This window comes from Corythoichthys intestinalis, chromosome 4, assembly GCF_030265065.1.
Source record: "Corythoichthys intestinalis isolate RoL2023-P3 chromosome 4, ASM3026506v1, whole genome shotgun sequence".
In the NCBI taxonomy this organism is placed as follows: Eukaryota; Metazoa; Chordata; class Actinopteri; order Syngnathiformes; family Syngnathidae; genus Corythoichthys; species Corythoichthys intestinalis.
In genome coordinates, this window is record NC_080398.1 from 6,837,679 (window position 1) to 6,855,919 (window position 18,241).

General features: G+C 36.4%; 2 protein-coding genes across 3 annotated transcripts; one reads left to right on the forward strand and one right to left on the reverse strand.

The window, feature by feature from the left end:
- Window positions 1–59: 59 nt before the first annotated feature.
- On the reverse strand, window positions 60–13,055 carry LOC130914239 (SH3 domain-binding protein 5-like). The gene is made up of 6 exons (XM_057833246.1): window positions 12,416–13,055; window positions 11,500–11,562; window positions 11,300–11,428; window positions 7,059–7,223; window positions 6,818–6,991; window positions 60–4,194 (listed from the first exon to the last, which is right to left on the reverse strand). The coding sequence occupies exons 1-6, from the start codon at window positions 12,650–12,652 to the stop codon at window positions 3,793–3,795; spliced, it is 1,170 nt and encodes a 389-aa protein (XP_057689229.1). The 5' UTR covers window positions 12,653–13,055; the 3' UTR covers window positions 60–3,792.
- A 996-nt stretch (window positions 13,056–14,051) lies between these two features.
- On the forward strand, window positions 14,052–17,844 carry bola1 (bolA family member 1). Of its 2 annotated transcripts, none has more exons than XM_057833253.1 (2): window positions 14,052–14,289; window positions 15,074–17,844. In XM_057833253.1, the coding sequence occupies exons 1-2, from the start codon at window positions 14,191–14,193 to the stop codon at window positions 15,512–15,514; spliced, it is 540 nt and encodes a 179-aa protein (XP_057689236.1). In that variant the 5' UTR covers window positions 14,052–14,190; the 3' UTR covers window positions 15,515–17,844. The 2 variants fall into 2 exon arrangements, with proteins under 2 accessions (XP_057689236.1, XP_057689237.1); XM_057833254.1 differs by lacking the exon at window positions 14,052–14,289 and adding an exon at window positions 14,296–14,458.
- The last annotated feature ends 397 nt before the right edge of the window (window positions 17,845–18,241 follow it).

Below are 18,241 nucleotides of genomic sequence, written 5' to 3' on the forward strand. Positions count from 1 at the left end.
TAAATCTATAAAAATATTTCAATATATTAATCTAATAAAGTATATTATTCTAAAAAAAAATCATTCAATACCTTTACATTTAATACAGAAAGCATTTAAATTAAAAAGATAATTAAATACCATAAACATTTAATACAGAAAGCATTTAAATAAAAAAAAAAAAAGGGGGGGATGCCCTTCACTCATTTTATATTAAAAACTTTGGGGAAAAAAAAAAAAAAATGTAAGAAAACAAAACAAAAAAAGCATATTCATATTTCTGTAGGCCTCAATGAAAGCAGATTACATTGATATTAGCAAACAATTGCTTTTGCTTTAAAATGAGCTGTTCCATAAAATTCATTCCCATGCAAATTTGCATCTATAGAATATTAAAACCAGACTCATGTAACAGTGATAAAAATAATCAAGGACTGTTTGTGGTCGTAACACATAAATATGCACAATTTTATTTCATCATCTTTTGTAAGAGTTCAATTTTCTGCTGTTGGTGCCAATGACACAATTTCAAGTTGTTACTCCAGGAAACCAGAGGGATAAAATTCACTAAATAAAAATATTTTTTCCCAAAACAAAAGGCTGAATCTTTAAATTAAGCAACCTTTAATTCTGCCAATTTGGTCAAAATGTGTGGAATAATACTAATAAGGTTCATGTCAAGTGTACAGTTTTTTAAAAAATAATCTACCGTCGGGCAAACGGAGACCACGTGAAAATGAATGTTATTTATTGAGTGTCATTGTGAATTGGGTCAAAACAAAAAAAATAGTTGCTGTTGTTCCTCAAAATTTTAGGGAACAAAAAATGTCTAGAATATTTTTTTTGGTCTAATTGTGAATACATCTGAACAAAATTTTAGGGAACAAGAAAAAAAATAATATATTTTTTTTCTATTTTTGAATCTGTCAAAACAAACTGCTATTCCTCAAAAAAAAAAAAATTATGGGAATTTGTCAGCAAATTTAGCTTTTCTTCAAAATTTTAGGGAACCATACATTCTAGAATTTTTTGGGCTAATTGTGAATGTGTCTAAACAAAATTTGCTATTCTTCAAAATTTTAGGTCACATAAAATGAGATTTTTTTTTTTAATCTTAATGTGAATTTGTCAGAACAAATTTTGTTGCTCAAAATTTTAAAGAAATTTTTTTTGTCTAATTGTGAATGTGTCCCAACAAATTTTTATGGAACCAAAAAAAAAAAAAAAATTACATATTTTTGCCTGGTTGTGAATTTGTCAAAACAATATTTGTTGTTCCACAATATTTTAGGGAACCAAAAATTATATAAAAAAAAAATTTGTGCCTTTTTGTAAATTGTAAATGCGTCCAAACAAAATTTTAGGGAACAAATATATATATATATATGTATATATATTTTTGTCTAATTGTGAATTTGTCAAAACAAAATTTTCGTTCCTCAAAATTTTAGGGAACAAAAAAAAAATCTACAATTTTTTGGCCTAATTGTGAATGCGTCTAAATAAAATTTAGTGTTCCTCAAAATTTCAGGTCACATAAAAATCTGAATTAAAAATAAATAAATAAATCTTACTGTGAATTAGAACAAATTTTGTTGTTGCTCAAAATTTTAGAATTTTTTTTTTTTTACCTATTTGTGAATTTGTCAAAACAATATTTGTTATTCCTTAAAATTTTAGAGAACAAAAAAAAATCTAGACTTTTTTTTGTCTAATTGTGAATAAGTCCAAACTAATTTTTAGATTTAAAAAAAAATTATAGATTTTGTCTAATTGTGAATGCGTCAAAAACAAAATTTTAGGGAACAAAAAAAAATTCTAGATTTTTTTTGTCTAATTGTGAACGAGTCCAAACCAGTTTTAGATTTAAAAAATTTATGCATCTTTTTTTTTTTTGTCTAATTGTGAATGCGTCCAAACCAAATTTTACATAACAAACATTTATATTTTTGTTTTGTCTAATTGTGAATTTGTCAAAACAAATTTTGTTGTTCCTCAAAATGTTAGGGGAAAAAAAAAAAAAAAACTTTTTCAAACATACTCAAAATTGTGTACAATTTTTAAATCTAATTTTCTTCAAATATGAAACACTCTCCTGATTTACAATCCTTTAAGATGGAAACATTTTAACAATTAAAAAAAAAAAAAAAAAAATCTGGGGAGAACAAATGTACACTTTTCCGAAAACTATTAGGTAGACGAAGTATGTTCAAATTTAGTTGCAGGCAAGGTACACTTTTCAAAATAAAATTGGTTAAGAACAAAACCTAAAAGTTAGCTGTAACGTTTTTAACTCCACCTTTTAACACAAGAACTAATGTTTTAGGTGACCACATTAAAACGTCACATGTAACACCAAACGCATCACATGAAATGTGATGTTCAACACATCGAAAATGGAAAATTTAACAATTAAAAGTGAAAGGTATTCTTTTGTCGGGCTATGTTTGGAATCTTTTTTTGTTGTTGTTGTTTTTGGTGGGGCAAGATAACGCAGCAATAAGCAGCTGCTACTTCCAGTGTGGCTAATTTATGGAATTTACATGCTCATGAGCTACGTTTGTTGGTATAAATCAGGGGTCTCAAACTCCTATTTTTTTTAAGGGGCGCTGAACATAAAATCTGGGTGATTATCAGGACCCCCCCCCCCCCCCCAAAAAAAAAGGGTTTACTTTGGCTTACTATTCGATAAAAACATTAAAAGTTAGCATTAGCTTGACCTCTTTCAGCTCATAAGAGATTTAATATAACAAATGTGAGCTACATAATTTTTTTATTTATATATTTTAAAATATATCTTAATTTAGAATTCTCTATATTTTTTATTGCCCATGGCAAAATATTGGAATGTTATATTTTCTTTAAATTCATGTTAATTATTATCTTATTTATTTTTTTAATTAAAATTTTATTAATTTTTTTAACTTATATTTTTTAAATTATTCATTATTTTCCAAATCGACGGGGGTGCTGGAGCCAATCCAAGCTAACTATGGGCAGTATTTTTAAAATTATACAATTTATAATTTATGCAAATATACTTAGATTTCTTTTGAAATGTGTTTATTAGTCTGTTTTAAATGTTATCTTTTTCTATAAATTAAACATTTGTTTTATTCAAGTATTTTTCAGTTTTAAATATTTTCTTAATTAAATGAACGATTTCATATTATTTAGAATTGCATTTTTTAAATTTCCCATGGCAATATATATGTGGGCTACTTGTTAAAAATGTATGTTTATTGTTTTTGAAAATTTTTTTCAATTTCATAATTTTTACTTAAATTATTATTTTTTTTGCCCTTGTCAAAACAATCACTCTAATACCACATTTTGATGTCAAATAGCGGGCTGCAAAATATCGTCCCGCGGGCCTCGACTAGCCCGCAGTCCACAAGTTTCAGACCACCTGTTGAAATATTCCATAAAACAATGCAAAAACGCTGCGGTTCATATTCCAGTGTGGACTACGTTTGAACAACAAATCTTGTCAAAACTGGTGGGTGGGGCTTATAGTCGGGTGCACATACATTAGGAGAAATACGGTAATTCCTTCTAAAAATAAATAAAAAAAGTTCTCGGCAAAAAAAAAAGAAGGGCAGCGTCAAGCAGCGTCGTTAAGACGCCATCAGCCAAAATGCGACAAATATTCCCTTAACTTGCGACAAATATGTCAAGTGCGAAAAGGATGGGGCGTGCCTATTGTTAATCCCGCCCACTTTCTTCATGCTAAGATACCCCAAAACCTGTAGAACAGAATCCCAACTTGGCGTCTTGTCTGGTCGGGCGGCCATGTTTGTAGTCCAGATGGCGCTACAAGCTAAAGCTGCGGTGGTGCTGCTTGGAAAACTGCTCTTGACGTCGGCGGGCATCGACACGGCCGGGCTTCTCCGTCTCCTCGCCCGTCACGCTGCCGGCGTCGCTGAGGTCGCCCAGGTGCTCCACCGAATCGTACTTCTCTAGGTCGGACGCGATGGTCTGCAGGCTGAAGACGGAGAGGGAGTCGGAGCCGGCCCGCTCGGGGTCCGGCGGGCCGCCGCGGGCTCCGCCCTCCGACTCGGCGCCCACGGGGGGGCTGCGTCCGCCCGGGGGGTCGCCGACCCTCTGGGCGTGGATCTGCTCGCTGATCTGCTCCAGGTTCCTCAGAGCAGACGAGTAGCGGGTCTTCACTTTGGACACGTGCTGCTCCAGCTCCACGACTTTGCTTTTGTGCTCCTGCGTGGGAAGAAGGCTTGCAGTCATGTTTCCATATACAGTATTGGAGAAAATCTGACACCTAAGTTTGAATCCCTTACGGAACCCCTAAAGGGACATCCATAGAAATAAAATAAATTTAAGCAGTCTGGTGCGCACTAGAAACGATCTGGTGAACATTAGCATTATATGGCATGTAAGCTAGCGGACTTTTGCTATGCAAGTTAGCCAATGATTTTAAACATAAGCATTATATAACATTTAAGCTAGCGGACTATTTTTTATTTTATTTATCTTTATTTAATCAGGCAGTCTCATTGAGATTAATATATTTTTTACAAGAGAGGCCTGAGCACAAAGAAACATTCACAAATATCAAACAACACAAAATACACTAACGGAAACACTTACAATAATCAGTAAAAACATCAGACAAAAGAGATTTAAAATCACCAAGATGAATAATTGACTGTAGTTTAAGAGTAGTCTATTACATAGCAATGTAAGCTGTGCAATCTATTGCTATGCAAGTTAGCCAATAGTTGTATACATTAGTATTATGAAGCATTTAAGCTAGCGGATTTCTGCTATGAAAGTTAGCCAATTGTTGTAAACATTAGCGTTATAGAGCATGTAATGTAGCAGACTTTTGCTATGCAAGTTAGCAGATTGTTGTAAACATTAGCATTATATAGCATTTAAGCTAGCAGAATAATGCTATGCAAGTTAGTCAATGGTTGTAAACATTTGCATCATATAGCATGTAAGCTAGCGGACTTTTGCAATGCAAATTAGCTAATGATTTTAAACATAAGCGTTGTATAGCATTTAAGCTAGCGGACTATTGCTATGCAAGTTAGCCAATTGTTCTATACATTAGCATTATATAGCATTTAAGCTAGCGGATTTTTGCTATGCAAGTTAGCCAATTGTTGTAAACATTAGCGTTATAGAACATTTAAGCTAGTGGACTAATGCTATGCAAGTTTGCCAATTGTTGTAAACATTAACATTATATGGCATTTAAGCTAGTGGAATTTTCCTATGCAAGTTAGCCAATTGTTGTAAACATTAGCATTAGATAGCATTTAAGCTAGTGGAATTTTCCTATGCAAGTTAACCAATTGTTGTCAAAATTAGCATTATATATATCATTAAAGCTGGTGAGCTAGTGGACTTTTCCTATGTAAATTAGCTAATTGTTGTAAACATTAGCATTATATAGTATTTAAGATAATGGACTTTTGCTACGCAAGTTAATGAATTGTTGAAAACATTGTTATTATATAGAATGTAAGATAGAGGAATTTTCCTACGCAAGTTCGCCAATTGTTGCAAACATTAGCATTATATAGCATTTAATCTGGCGGGCTTTTGCTATGCAAGTTAGCCAATTGTTGTGAACATCAGCATTATATAGCATTTAAGCTAGCGGACTTTTGCTATGCAAGTTAACCAATTGTTGTAAACATTAGCATTATATAGCATTTAAGCTAGCAGACTAATGCAACAATTAGCTGACTCAGGTGCGCACCAGAATGCTTAAATTTATTTTATTTCTGTTGATGTCCTTTTAAGGGCTTTGTCATCGCTAAATATTCAGTGACAAAAAAATTCAAGTCAACAAAAATCAGTCCCAAAATTCAACCGCAAAAAAATCTAAAATTCAAGATTTCAGTCACAAAGAATTCTGTGACAAAAAAATGTCAAAAAAAAAAAATTACAAGAATTTTTTTTTCAAAAAAAAAAAACAGTCCCAAAATTCAGTTACAAAATATTCAGTGAGAAAATGTGACGGAAAAAAAATTCGATTCCGGTTATAAAAATTGACAAAAAAAACAAACAAACAAACTCAGGAAAGAAATCCGTCGCAAAATATTCAGTGACAATAAAAAATATCTCCAACAAATCGTCGCAAAAATTGAACCGCAAAAAAAAAAAAAAAAAAAATCAGCAAAAATTGGTTGCATCAGTAAAACAAAAAAATAAATGTAAATGATTTTGTGACAAAAAACAAAATCATATCACAAAAAAGCTGTCACAAAAATCCTCCCAAAAAATAATTCGCAAAACATTACAAAAAAATAAACCACTGACAAAAAAAAATCAGTTGCAAAAATTCAACGGCAAAAAAATCCAATCGCAAAAAATCAGTCACAAAGAATTCTGTCACAAAAAAAAAATCAGTAAAAGAAAAATCAAGCCACAAACAAATCAGTCACAAAAAAAAGAAAACCGTTCCCAAAAAAATCATTTGCAAAATACTGTGTGACCCCAAAAAATTTGTTGACAAAAAAAAAAATCAACTCACAAAAAAGCAGCCACAAAAATAGGTTTAAATCAGCAAAAAAAAAAAGAAAAGTTTAAATCAGTCCCGAAAACGGCAAAAAATATTAAAAATATTCCAAGTTCAGTGAAAGTGAATTTTACGCAGCTGAATTTTTTTGGGTGACATAATCGACAGAAATTTTGTAATTCAATTTTTGTTGAGGCTGAATTTTGATGCCAAAAAAAAAAAAAAAAAAATTCAACGTTAAAAATTCAAATTCCGCTGGCACAGATTTACTTCCATCACAACCGTTGACGCCGTTAGATTTCCAATTCATCTTGACTGTGACGGCAATAATATTTTTTACTCGCTCACCTCCAGTATGTGGTTGAACTGCGCCTTGAGCTCAAAGTAAGGCTTGGACTTGACGATGGCTCTCCTCAACGACTTCTGCAGCGTCTGCACGCGCCCTTCTGCCTCCTGACACGCGTGAGTCACGCGCATATGCTCGCGTTCGCTGCGGAGACGCTCCTCCTCCGCCTCGTTCACCTGCGGCAAAAATCCGCTCCGTAAGGGGGCGCTACGAAACATCCGATCGATTTATCGCGCTCGTCACCTTGGCGGTGGCGTGGTTGAGCATCTCCTGCCAGGTGGGGTCCAGAGTGTTCTTCCCGTCCGCCATCAGACCCTGCTCGGCCACGTACACCATCTCCCTGGCCGCCGTGTGCATGGAGACGGCGCGCTCGTAGCTCAGCGCCGCCTTCTGGGTCTCCTGCTGAGCCTGCGCCATTGTTGTTTTCGTCAACGATGACAATGAAAACATTGGGTCGACAAACAATTATATTTTTCATATTATATACTAGTATATATGTTGTTTTTTTTTAAGGTCTGTGCCGAGTGACCATGAAACACAAAATGTAACTCGGAGGTTTAGCATAGCATTTGCGTTAGCATTAGCATTACATTTAGCATAGGGAGCGTTCTTTTAATAAACTATTGTTGTTTTGGTTTCATTGGCGTCTGCATTGTAGCAGTGTTTACTGGTGGCTAACTTATTTAGCAAAGATTAATCGATTAACTCGAGTAATTTGATTAGAAAAAAGTTTCAAATCAAATTTTGCTATTTAGAGTGGCGTTGTAATTGTTTGTTTTGAAAGTGTTTCCATTTAGTTTTATTGATTTGGATGGATACACTGCCCTCTAATGGCAACAGTGAATATGGCATAGCTAATTTACCATGGCTGAATCCAGCTGCTCCCTGTTAAGACCAACATTAGGTAAGTGTTTGTTTGAGCTAATTTGTTTTTTAATGCATTTGTAATTTAGTTTATAGGTATATTTAAGCGTTTTTTGTGGGAATGTGAGTGATTTGTTAAGAGCATTGAAAAAAAAAAAAAATGTTAGCATTTAAGCTAACAGACCTTTTTCTATGCACGTTAGCTAATTGTTTTGTTGTACTTAGATCCTCATGTATTTTTTTAATACTGTTTGAGACCAAGCTCAAGTATTTTAATTTATTTTTAAATAAACGTTGTTTCTTCACGGTTTGAAGAAACAATGGGGAATTATATTTTGCATTCACATTTAATGCTCTTTGGAAAGTCTTAGCAAGCCTTTGTTCTACATCTCCTAAAATTTATTCTGCAACGCATAAAATTTTCGTAATCCGATTACTCAATTGTTCGAACTAACTAACTGATAAAATAATCAATAGCTGCAGCCCTAAACTTATTCACTTCGAAAGACGCATGAACAATGATGTTCTTCAAGCTAGGCTGTACCCCAGGCTTGTTTGTTTAGAAAAACGTGGTAAGATTTGTTCTCTCATTTTGGCAAGAGAGACTATGCTATGTTGCTTTAGCCTTTAAAGGTACATACTGAGTCATCATCACTAAATGTAACTCGTTGGTTTAGCATAGCAGTCGCATTAGCATTAAATTTGGCACAGCAAGCGTCCTTTTAAACTGTTGTTGTTTTGGGTTTATTGGCATCTGCATTGTAGCAGTGTTTGGGTCGTGTCAATCACGTGACAATGCATGTTCAGGACCCCTCACTGGTGACTGGTGGCTAACTTATTTACTACGAAAAACGTATAAACAATGATGTTCTTCAAGCTAGGCTGTGCTCCAGGCTTGCTTGTTTGGAAACACATGGTAAGATTTGTTTTTTCATCTTAACAAAAGAGAATATGGTGTGTTGCTTTAGCGTTTAAAGGTAGGTACGGAGTAATCATCAAACACTAAATGTACCTAGTAGGTTTAGCATAGCATTCGCGTTAGCATTAATGGGGATGGCGTGGCTCAGTGGTGGAGTAGTTGTCCTCCAACCCTGAGGCTGTGGGTTCGATTCTCCACCCTGATGAACTCGCCTAAGTATCCTTGAGCAAGATACTGAACCCCGCATTGCTCCTGGTGCTGTGTCACCAGTAGGTAGATGGCAATGTAGTGTAAAGCGCTTTGAGTACCTTGATAGGTAGAAAAGCGCTATACAAGTATAACATCATTTAGCATTAAATTTAGCATAGCAAGTGTCCTTTTAAACTGTAGTCGTTTTGGTTTCGTTGGGTCGTGTCACTCATGTGACATACATGTTCAGCGCCCCTCAGTGGTGGCTAACTTATTCACTACGAAAGACGTATTAACAATGATGTTCTTTAGGCTAGGCTGTGCTCCAGGCCTGCTTATTTGGAAACACATGGTAAGATTTGTTTTTTCATCCTGAAAAGAGGGAATATGCAATATTGCTTTAGCCTTTAAAGGTACGTACCGAGTAATCATCAAACACTAAATGTACCCCATACGTTTATCATAGCATTTGCGTTAGCATTAGCATGAAATTCAGCATAGCAAGCATCCTATAAAACTGTTGTTGCTTTGGATTCTTTAGTATCTGCATTGTAGTAGTGTTTGGGTCGTGAAGTAGTGTTTGGGTCGTGAAATGCATGTCCTGCGACCCTCATTGGTGACTAGTGGCTAATTTATTCTCTACCAAAGACGTGTAAACACTAGAGGTGTGCAAAATTTCCGCTTCTTAGATTATTCGCGATTCGGCCGTGGATGATTCGAGAACGATTCACAAACATCCGAATTCCGATTACTGAAATATGCCAAGTAAAGCGGAAGTACAACACACTCAGCGCGCCGCGCGGTCTTTGGGACGCAATGAGGAACGGAGCGAGAGTAGCTAAACATCATGCTTCTCACTACCCGGCCCCTTGGGTAATGCCAATGCTCAACTCACGGCTCTAGCTCAACTCATGCCACGAGAAGAAAAAACACAACAACATACCTGACTGCTGCTGAAAAGCTGCTACAAAGTACATCCACATAATGTTACGGTAGATATAATTTATATAGGACTAGATGCAATATAGATTCGGTAGCGTTAGCAGCACATCTACAAAAAGCTAGATGCGGGCGTTAGCAAACGGCCGCCATCTTAAAGCAGTACACTTCCCTGCAAGGCTGTTGTAGCGAACCTTCCAAGCAAACCTAATGAACTTTTTATCTAAAATACTCCTAAATCAGTAAAATATTGAATTGAATCCATCTTTAAAATAGTTTTAAAACTTTCACATGTCGAAAGTACACAAAAGGGAAATTATAGAATAACGAGAGCAATTTTAACAACTTTAACGGTTGATTCACAACATTCAATTAATTGAATTTGGTTTAAAGCTGCTGATACAGAATGGGGACTGGAGTTTTTTTATTTACTGTTATTTTAGTATACTTGTTTACTGATATATGTTAACTTGATACTGAAATAGTAGTTTGGTTTAGCCTGAGAGTATTTTTGAACAATTTTGGAACTAATGTACAAAACATTTAAAAAAAGAAAGAAAAAAAAAGGAGGGGGTGCATCAATAATCGTATCGGAGCCTCTGAATCGTAATCGTAATCGAATCGTTAGGTGCCCAAAGATTCCCTGCTCTAATAAAGACTGATGTTTTACGAGCTAGGCTGTGTTCTACATTTGCTTGTTTGGAAACATATGGCAAGATTTGCTTTCTCAACTTGACAAAAGAGAATATCCAATGTTGCTTTAACCTTTAAAGGTACATGCTGAGTGATCATCAAACAATAAATTTAACTCGTAGGTTTAGCATAGCATTTGCGTTAGCATTAGCATGAAATTCAGCATAGCGAGCGTCCTTTTTAACTGTTGTTTTGGTTTCGTTGGCATTTGCACTGAAGCAGTGTTTGGGTCGTGTCACTCATGTGACATGCATGTCCTGTGACCCTCACTGGTGACTGGTGGCTAACTTATTCACAACTTAAAAAGACGTATAAACAAAGATGTTTTACTAGCTAAGCTGTGCTCCAGGCTTGCTTGTTCGGAAACACATGGTAAGATTTGTTTTCGTATATTGGCAAGAGAGAATATGCAATGTTGCTTTAGCCTTTAAATGGCACGTGCTGAGTGATCATCAAACACTAAATATAACTTGTAGGGTTTGCATAGCATTCTCGTTAGCATTACCTTTAGCGCAGTGAGCGTCCTCTTTAACAGTTGTTTTGGTGTTGTCGGCGTCGGCCTACAGTAGTCGTGCAGATAAAACCAGTAGAAAACCTTCACCAAGTTGGCGTTGTTGCACTATGTGCTCAATTGTCAATGTTTATTCCAAATTGTTGGAAAACTTTATGTATCTATTTACTTATTTTTATAGTCAAAAATATCTGGAGTATTCCTCGACGAAAACTAGACAAATTAGACCCATTTTGAAATGACAAAAATATGACTAAGACTAGTAATTATTTTCGTCTAAAAGACTAGGACAAAAACAACACTGACACTCAGACATTGACGACTATCACCGTCAATGACATTGAAACAGATTTTTCCAAAATGGCCAACCTCCTTGGCCAGCCGCCGGGCCTCGTAGTACGGGCGGGCCTTCTCGATGCAGCCGCCCAGCTGGGAGCTGTGAGCGTTGAGCTTCCGGGCCGACTCGGTGAGAATCTTGCGATATCCCGAGCGGGCGTCCTGGACAGGAGAAGAAGCACTGCCAGATGTGAGACTCCGCCCAAATTGGATTTTAATATTCGTCGACTTACGTCCAACTGCAGCTCTAGTTTGTTTATTTCTGCGCTGGCTTCGTTCAGGTGCTCCAACTCTTCCTGGAGAGAAAAAAAAAGTTTTAGGGACGGTCAGTACATTTTTCTTTAAAAAGAAATGGTCATACTGATTGAACATAAGAATCCCAAAAATGATAAGTACACTTAGAAATCTCAGTGTATTGTAAAAAAAGAATAAAAAATGTTTATCTCAGTTTAGCGCCACAATTTAAAAATGCATTCTATATTTCATTTTTTAAAAAATATTTCATATTTATTTGTAAAATATTTATGATTTTGTTATTTCATGATTTAATTTGTATTTATTTCATGCATTTTTTAAATTAATACACCAATACTAATGATTTAACATACTCATTTACTTTTAACAATTATTCTAAAAATGTATTGAATTTGCATTTATTCGAATTTAATTTTTAAAAAAATGTTTTAGCATTATTTCATTACATTATTTCAAAATGTATTTATTTTTTAAACGAATTTATGATAATTGATATCTTTTAAATGTAATTGTTACTACATTATTTATTCACTCAGATTTGAACAATCATTTCAAATGTCTTTCAATTCAATTAATTTGTATTTATTTATTTATTTTCATCTTTTGATTTCTCTAATTGTGATTTAATTTCGGTTTTAACAATTAAAAAAGGAAAACATATTTGAACATGTTAGAAGATAAATCATAAAAAATATAAATAACACTTGAAAAGAATAAATAATGGAGAAATTATTTTTAATGACATATTTAACTAATTACGTATACATTTAACTTTAGCACTCTTGGTCCTCCACTTACGTAACGTTAACCCAGTTTAACTTGTAGTATAATTGATTAAAAAAAAAAAAAAGTACTGTATAAGTACACGAAAGGACTAGAGTTCCGGGTCGGTACCTGTATTCGGGGGTCCAGTTCGTCATCGTAGGGGCTGTGGCGCTGCTCGCCCACCTTGCTAGCATGATTATCGCCACCGACATCCTGGCGGCAGGTGTCCCTCGGCGGTGACACCGCCGCCGGCTCGCAATGGGCGGCTTTGCCATCGTCATCCCCGCCCGGTCGAACCTCCCTCCAGTCCCCGGCGTCGGACTCCCCGGAACCGGCAGGGCTCTCCCGCAGGTCGCTCGGCTCCATGCCGGACCAGGAGATTTTCACAACAGATTGATACTATTTGTACACTTTTATTCATGCGCCATACTCTCGAGGTTTGTCGAGATGAATAGTGGTGAAATTGGTCAAATTGGAGCGAGCGCAAGCGAGCCGACGAGCCGCCATATCAAATCACACCGAATCACTTAGCAACCGGAGCTAAACTAGCCGCGCCTTCGAACTGCGACATCACTAGATGTCCCAGCTCTTCTTTTTTATGGCGTGAATAAAATAAAGTTATGACACTGCTAAAACGTTTAACGTGGCCGGCATCTCTTTTATCCCTTTTACGTCCCACCATTGAATATGCGAGGTAGCTAACAAGCTAGCAAGCAGTTTCGGCTCACGTCATCACGACAGTGATGCGAGATTTGCGAGTGAGTGCCGTGGAGCCATAGATATCAGATATGTAAGGTTAGATGTCTGTTGACGTGAGTCGGCAGCGAATGTAACTGGCGGGCATTTTGCGTCAGAAGACTGCTAAACTACTATAATCCACTTGAATTTACGTTGAACAAATATGCATAACAAGTATTGGGACATAAAATGATAATAATAAAGAAACAAAATATAGACAATTACAATAAAAAATACAACAAAAATTTGGAAAATCTTAAGAAAATACATAAAAAGAAAAATTAAGGGAATTATAGAAAATTACTTAAAAATAAGAAAATTAAGAAAAACATTTCAAAATAAATATAAATAGAATAATATTTAATAATAAATGTCAATCAATTTTTTTCTGTGTTTAATATATATATATATATTCTTTTTTTTTTTTGGAATTTGTTTGAATGTTTAGCAGTGTATATCAATTATAGTTTTCCAGATATAGTTTTTTTTTTTTTTTCAATTATTAACAGTCATCATGTACTTATTGTATTCCTGCAATGGTTTTTGTCTACTGTATTTGTCAAATGTAATTCCGGCATCGAGGGGATAACGTGCCTATGATTCATGCTGGATTTTGAGAAAACCATCCATCCGTCCGTCCGTCCGTCCGTCCGTCCGTCCGTCCGTCCGTCCATCCATCCATCCATCCATCCATCCATCCAATCGCGCACAAGTAGGGAATAGAACTACTACATCTCTGATGTTTTTTTTAAGTAAAAAAAAAAAAAGCCCTTTGAAGCGCTCAAGTAGGGAATAGAACTACTACATCTCTGATGTTTATTTAAGAAAAAAAAACAAAGCCTTTTGAAAATCGGTCGAAAAGTGAGTGATTATTTAAAATCTATTTAAAAGTAGCCTTTACACTATGTTTCTCAAATGGCAGCGACGCAAAATGGTCGACAAGTGACGACGCCCGTTCCCACTGGTTCCAACCGCCCAACAGACATCTAGCTTTGTATATGTGCTATCTATGAATTCGTACTAGTATGTCTGATACACGTTTGATTGGAATTCAAGTTTCAATGTCATTGTATTCGATTTATTTTGTTTGATCAAGTTTATATTGCAACACTAAAGCCACCTTGGATGTTTACACCACCACAAAATAAAAGCATTTCAGCACTTGGATGCAAAACAGAAAAAAACAGACAAAATTAAAATATAGAAACATTTCCGGCGCAGTATTACGTCACAAAAGCGACGGAGTTGGCTCCTCGAGAAGCAAGGTGAGGTCTTGAATGTTCATTTTTAGTCCTTCAATTTAATTATTAAGGCTATTTATTCTGGTTTAACGGGTTAGTTTAATACATAACAGAAATATAGCAAAAATAAAGTCAGGCTTTATCGGCGTGAACCTAAAATGAGTGACGTTTTGGGGAACGCTAGCAGCTAATGGTAGGTAAACTAACGACTCTGGGTAAGTTACGTGAGTAAAACGAGTTGTAAATGTAACAAATTTATGAAATTTTCACAAGCTTAAGACTCACATAAAGGCTTATACTAGAGTAACACTACTTTTAATGTGTGTCAAATCAGGATTATTTTTCAAATGATTAGAAATAACATTTTCTCAAACTAATTTTTACTCAAAAATGTTTTTATAACAAGATTTATTTATTCCTGTAAAATTACAAAAGTGCTTGAATATATATATAATCTAAGTGGCCTAAGGTGTTGCTAAATGACGATAAACGCTTCCTCGGATATGTTGAAAAACAAGCAGTTAATAATTAAATTAATGTAACATGAAGTATAACTGAATAATTCTCTTAACATACCATTATAGGGCTTCTGGTACTGATTATAAATAATAAAAAGAAAAGTCATGGACCTAAAATTGAACCTTGAGGCCTACCAGAATTCAATAAATAGTTTTTTGATTAAATGTATTTAGGCTGTGCTTCTTAGGCCTATCACTAGAGGGAGTCCTCTACACATATTTCACTTTAAGAATCACTTAATAGATTGGATGTCTTCACCGCAGTCAGCAATTTAAGTTTGTACACACAGGCGGTCCGGAACTCGCATGGTCCGATGTTGGCCTCCATCCTCCGCTGCTCTCGACCCATCCGTTTTGCCCGCGCCGTCCACATGGACCCCGCCCGCCCCGTAGAGGGCGCCATCACCAGCAAACTGACTGCCGCCTTCCAGCCGGAGCACCTGGAGGTGAGTAACGAAAGCCACGCTCACGCCGTGCCGCCTGGATCCGAGTCGCACTTCCGCGTGCTGGTGGTCAGCGAGCGCTTCAGCGGCCTGTCGCCGCTGCAGCGCCACCGTCTGGTCAACGAGGCGCTGAAGGAGGAGCTGAGCACTCGCGTCCACGCACTGGCTATCCAAGCCAAGACGCCCGAGCAGTGGCGTCTGGACCCCAACGTGGCCAAGAGCCCTCCCTGCATGGGGGGTTCTCGAGGGGATGTCACCATGGAGGACAAATTGAAAGCCGGACAATAACGGGGACGCTTGCTGTTGGACTTTTTGGACATCTTCTTTGTTTTGTTAAATTTTCAACACCTCGGTGGGATAATAGAACAATAAAAACATAACAGTAAGTCTGTTTTTACCCAAACTTTTAATTTAAACTAGGGTTCTCAAGTAGTGATGATGAGATGAAGCCTCATGAAGCATTGAACCACTTGTTTTCTAGAAAGGGTTCATTTCACCAAGCTTCATATGCGCACGGCACCACCTACTGGCTAAGTGTATAATCACAGTCTCAACCAACTGAGTGATTCTATGATTTTTGTTGCGTTTATCTAATGGAAAGGAATTAATTTGCAAAATATTGTCTGACCAAATCCTCTATGTACATAGTTTATCACATATGTATATAATTTTTTAATCTAGTGTGTGAAAACTAGGGCTGTCAAACGATTACAATTTTTAATCGAGTTAATTACAGCTTAAAAATTAATCGTAATTCATCGCAATTCAAACCATCTATAAAATATGCCATATTTTTCTGTAAATTGTTGGAATGAAAAGATAAGTCGGATATATACATTCAACATACGGTACATAAGTACTGTATTAGTTTATTATAACAAATCAACAAGATGGCATTAACATTATTAACATTCTCTTAAAGTAATCCATGGATAGAAAGACTTGTAGTTCTTAAAAGATCAATGTTAGTACAAGTTATAGAAATCTTATATTAAAACCCCGCTTAATGTTTTCGTTTTATTAAAATTTGTAAAAAAATTTCAATCAAAAAATAAACTAATAGCTCGCCATTGTTGTTGTCAATAATTACACCGTGCTCACTCATGAAAGCCAAAAAAAATCAGTTGGACCCAAGCGCCAGCAGAGGGCGCCAAACACAAAAAAACAAGTAACAAGCGGACATTACACTCCATATTTTTCTGTAAATTATTGTTGGAATGGAAAGATAAGACAGATATATACATTCAATATACGCTACATAAGTACTGTATTAGTTTATTATAACAAATCAAGATGGCATTAACATTATTAACGTCTTAAAGCGATCCATGGATAGAAAGACTTTTAGTTCTTAAAAGATAAATGTTAGTACAAGTTATTGAAATTTTATATTAAAACCCCTCTTAATGTTTTCGTTTTATTAAAATTTGTAAAAATTTTCAATCAAAAAATAAACTAATAGCTCGCCATTGTTGATGTCAATAAAAACATGCTCATGAAAGCCATAAAATCAGTTGGACCCAAGCGCCAGCAAAGGGCGCCAAACACCAATAAACAAGTAACAAGCGGAGATTACACTCTGCTGTCATATTAATCTGTTTGAGCGGGGCATGTGCGTTAATTGTGTCAAATATTTTAACGTGATTAGTTAAAAAAAATAATTACCACCCGTTAACACGATAATTTTGACAGCCCTAGTGAAAACATAATTTTTGGCACCTTCCCTAAATGAAGCGAGCCTCGGTACTTGCGTAAACGTCCCTCCATTACTCGATACAAAGTTTGAAGGCTTGTTGGCAGGGGTTAATTTGCGCCAGATCCTGCCGGAACAAGATGCCGCACCTCTTGATTTTGGCCTCCCTGTGTTCCGGGACTTATTTGGGCAGATTTGGCACCTCTCGTGTATAGAGAATAATAATATAAAAACGCTTTTAAAAAATGTATTGTACTAGACCCTGAAGTGAATAGTTACCTTTTTTCGCACACACCATATAACTGCATTACTCTAACACACGTAATATAATCAATCAGGTAATAGTATCATTTCTCATATTTACTGTAGGACTGTTTGTATTACTCTAATTGCACTTACACCATAGTTTAATGAAAAGAAGCAGAATAGAGGGCATAAAACATACACAACGCCATCTTATCACAGAAGTCCAACGCGTCATGAGCAGGATTGACGCACCAACACATGCAATCAGTTCTCCAAGGCACTCCAGGACAAACAGCAGGGCGCTCTGTCCCAAAACAAGTAGCATCGGAGAATACCCTCGCCCAACCAGGATAACAAGATGATAGCGCGGGCGCTTTGGAAGTCAAGACCTGGGTCGGTCGCCGTGGCAACCACGTACCAGCCACGAAGGATGACGCACGAACCTGACCTGACACAGAGGGAAGATCACAAGACAACACCCAGCCACGCCTTCGGCCCGGCCCACTCCACCGCAGCTTTCAAAAAGAACTGAACATTTAGATAACACGGTCGTTGCTCGGGAACATTTCTATGTAGCCTTGTTTTGCCGACCCTTTATCCAGTAGGGTCTCTCCGCCGTCTGTTTTTGCCTTGTTTTTGACCATTGTCGACGAATAAATTGTCAACCTCTTTTGAGTGAGCCTTCGTCAAACTTTTGGAACATGGAGTCAGTACAAAGGGTTAATACCAGAGTGAACGCTCGGAATTTTGGCCCTTCTGGGAGCGGTGCCAGATGAAAAAAACAATTTTGTTCGGCTTTCGCTGTTTCCGCGGCTTGGCGGGGTGGGGGGGCTATTCCTTCATCCCGAATGGGGGGAGAGGAGAGAAGTCCATGATGGCTTTCTCCACTTTAGTGTGGTCACATTGAAAAAACAATAAACAAAATAACAGCGGACTGCCACCACATTCGACCGCTAACTTTTGCTTTTCGCCCGTCTCACCCTCGCTTCCTTCTACCTCACAGCTCTCCAGTCCCAGCGTCTCCTAAAGGGACAATGCATAGTTACGGATATTACAGTTTAAAATAATTATATACA

Bases quoted from the DNA above. Each gene is read 5' to 3' on its own strand.
- LOC130914239 (XM_057833246.1), bottom strand. From the start codon at position 12,652: ATGGAGCCGAGCGACCTGCGGGAGAGCCCTGCCGGTTCCGGGGAGTCC. The intron at 11,563-12,415 runs GTACCGACCCGG...TTTTCTCTCCAG, and splicing joins AACTGGACCCCCGAATACAG to GAAGAGTTGGAGCACCTGAA. The intron at 6,992-7,058 runs GTGACGAGCGCG...TTTTTGCCGCAG, and splicing joins TCAACCACGCCACCGCCAAG to GTGAACGAGGCGGAGGAGGA.
- bola1 (XM_057833253.1), top strand. From the start codon at position 14,191: ATGCAAAACAGAAAAAAACAGACAAAATTAAAATATAGAAACATTTCC. The intron at 14,290-15,073 runs GTGAGGTCTTGA...TTGTACACACAG, and splicing joins TTGGCTCCTCGAGAAGCAAG to GCGGTCCGGAACTCGCATGG.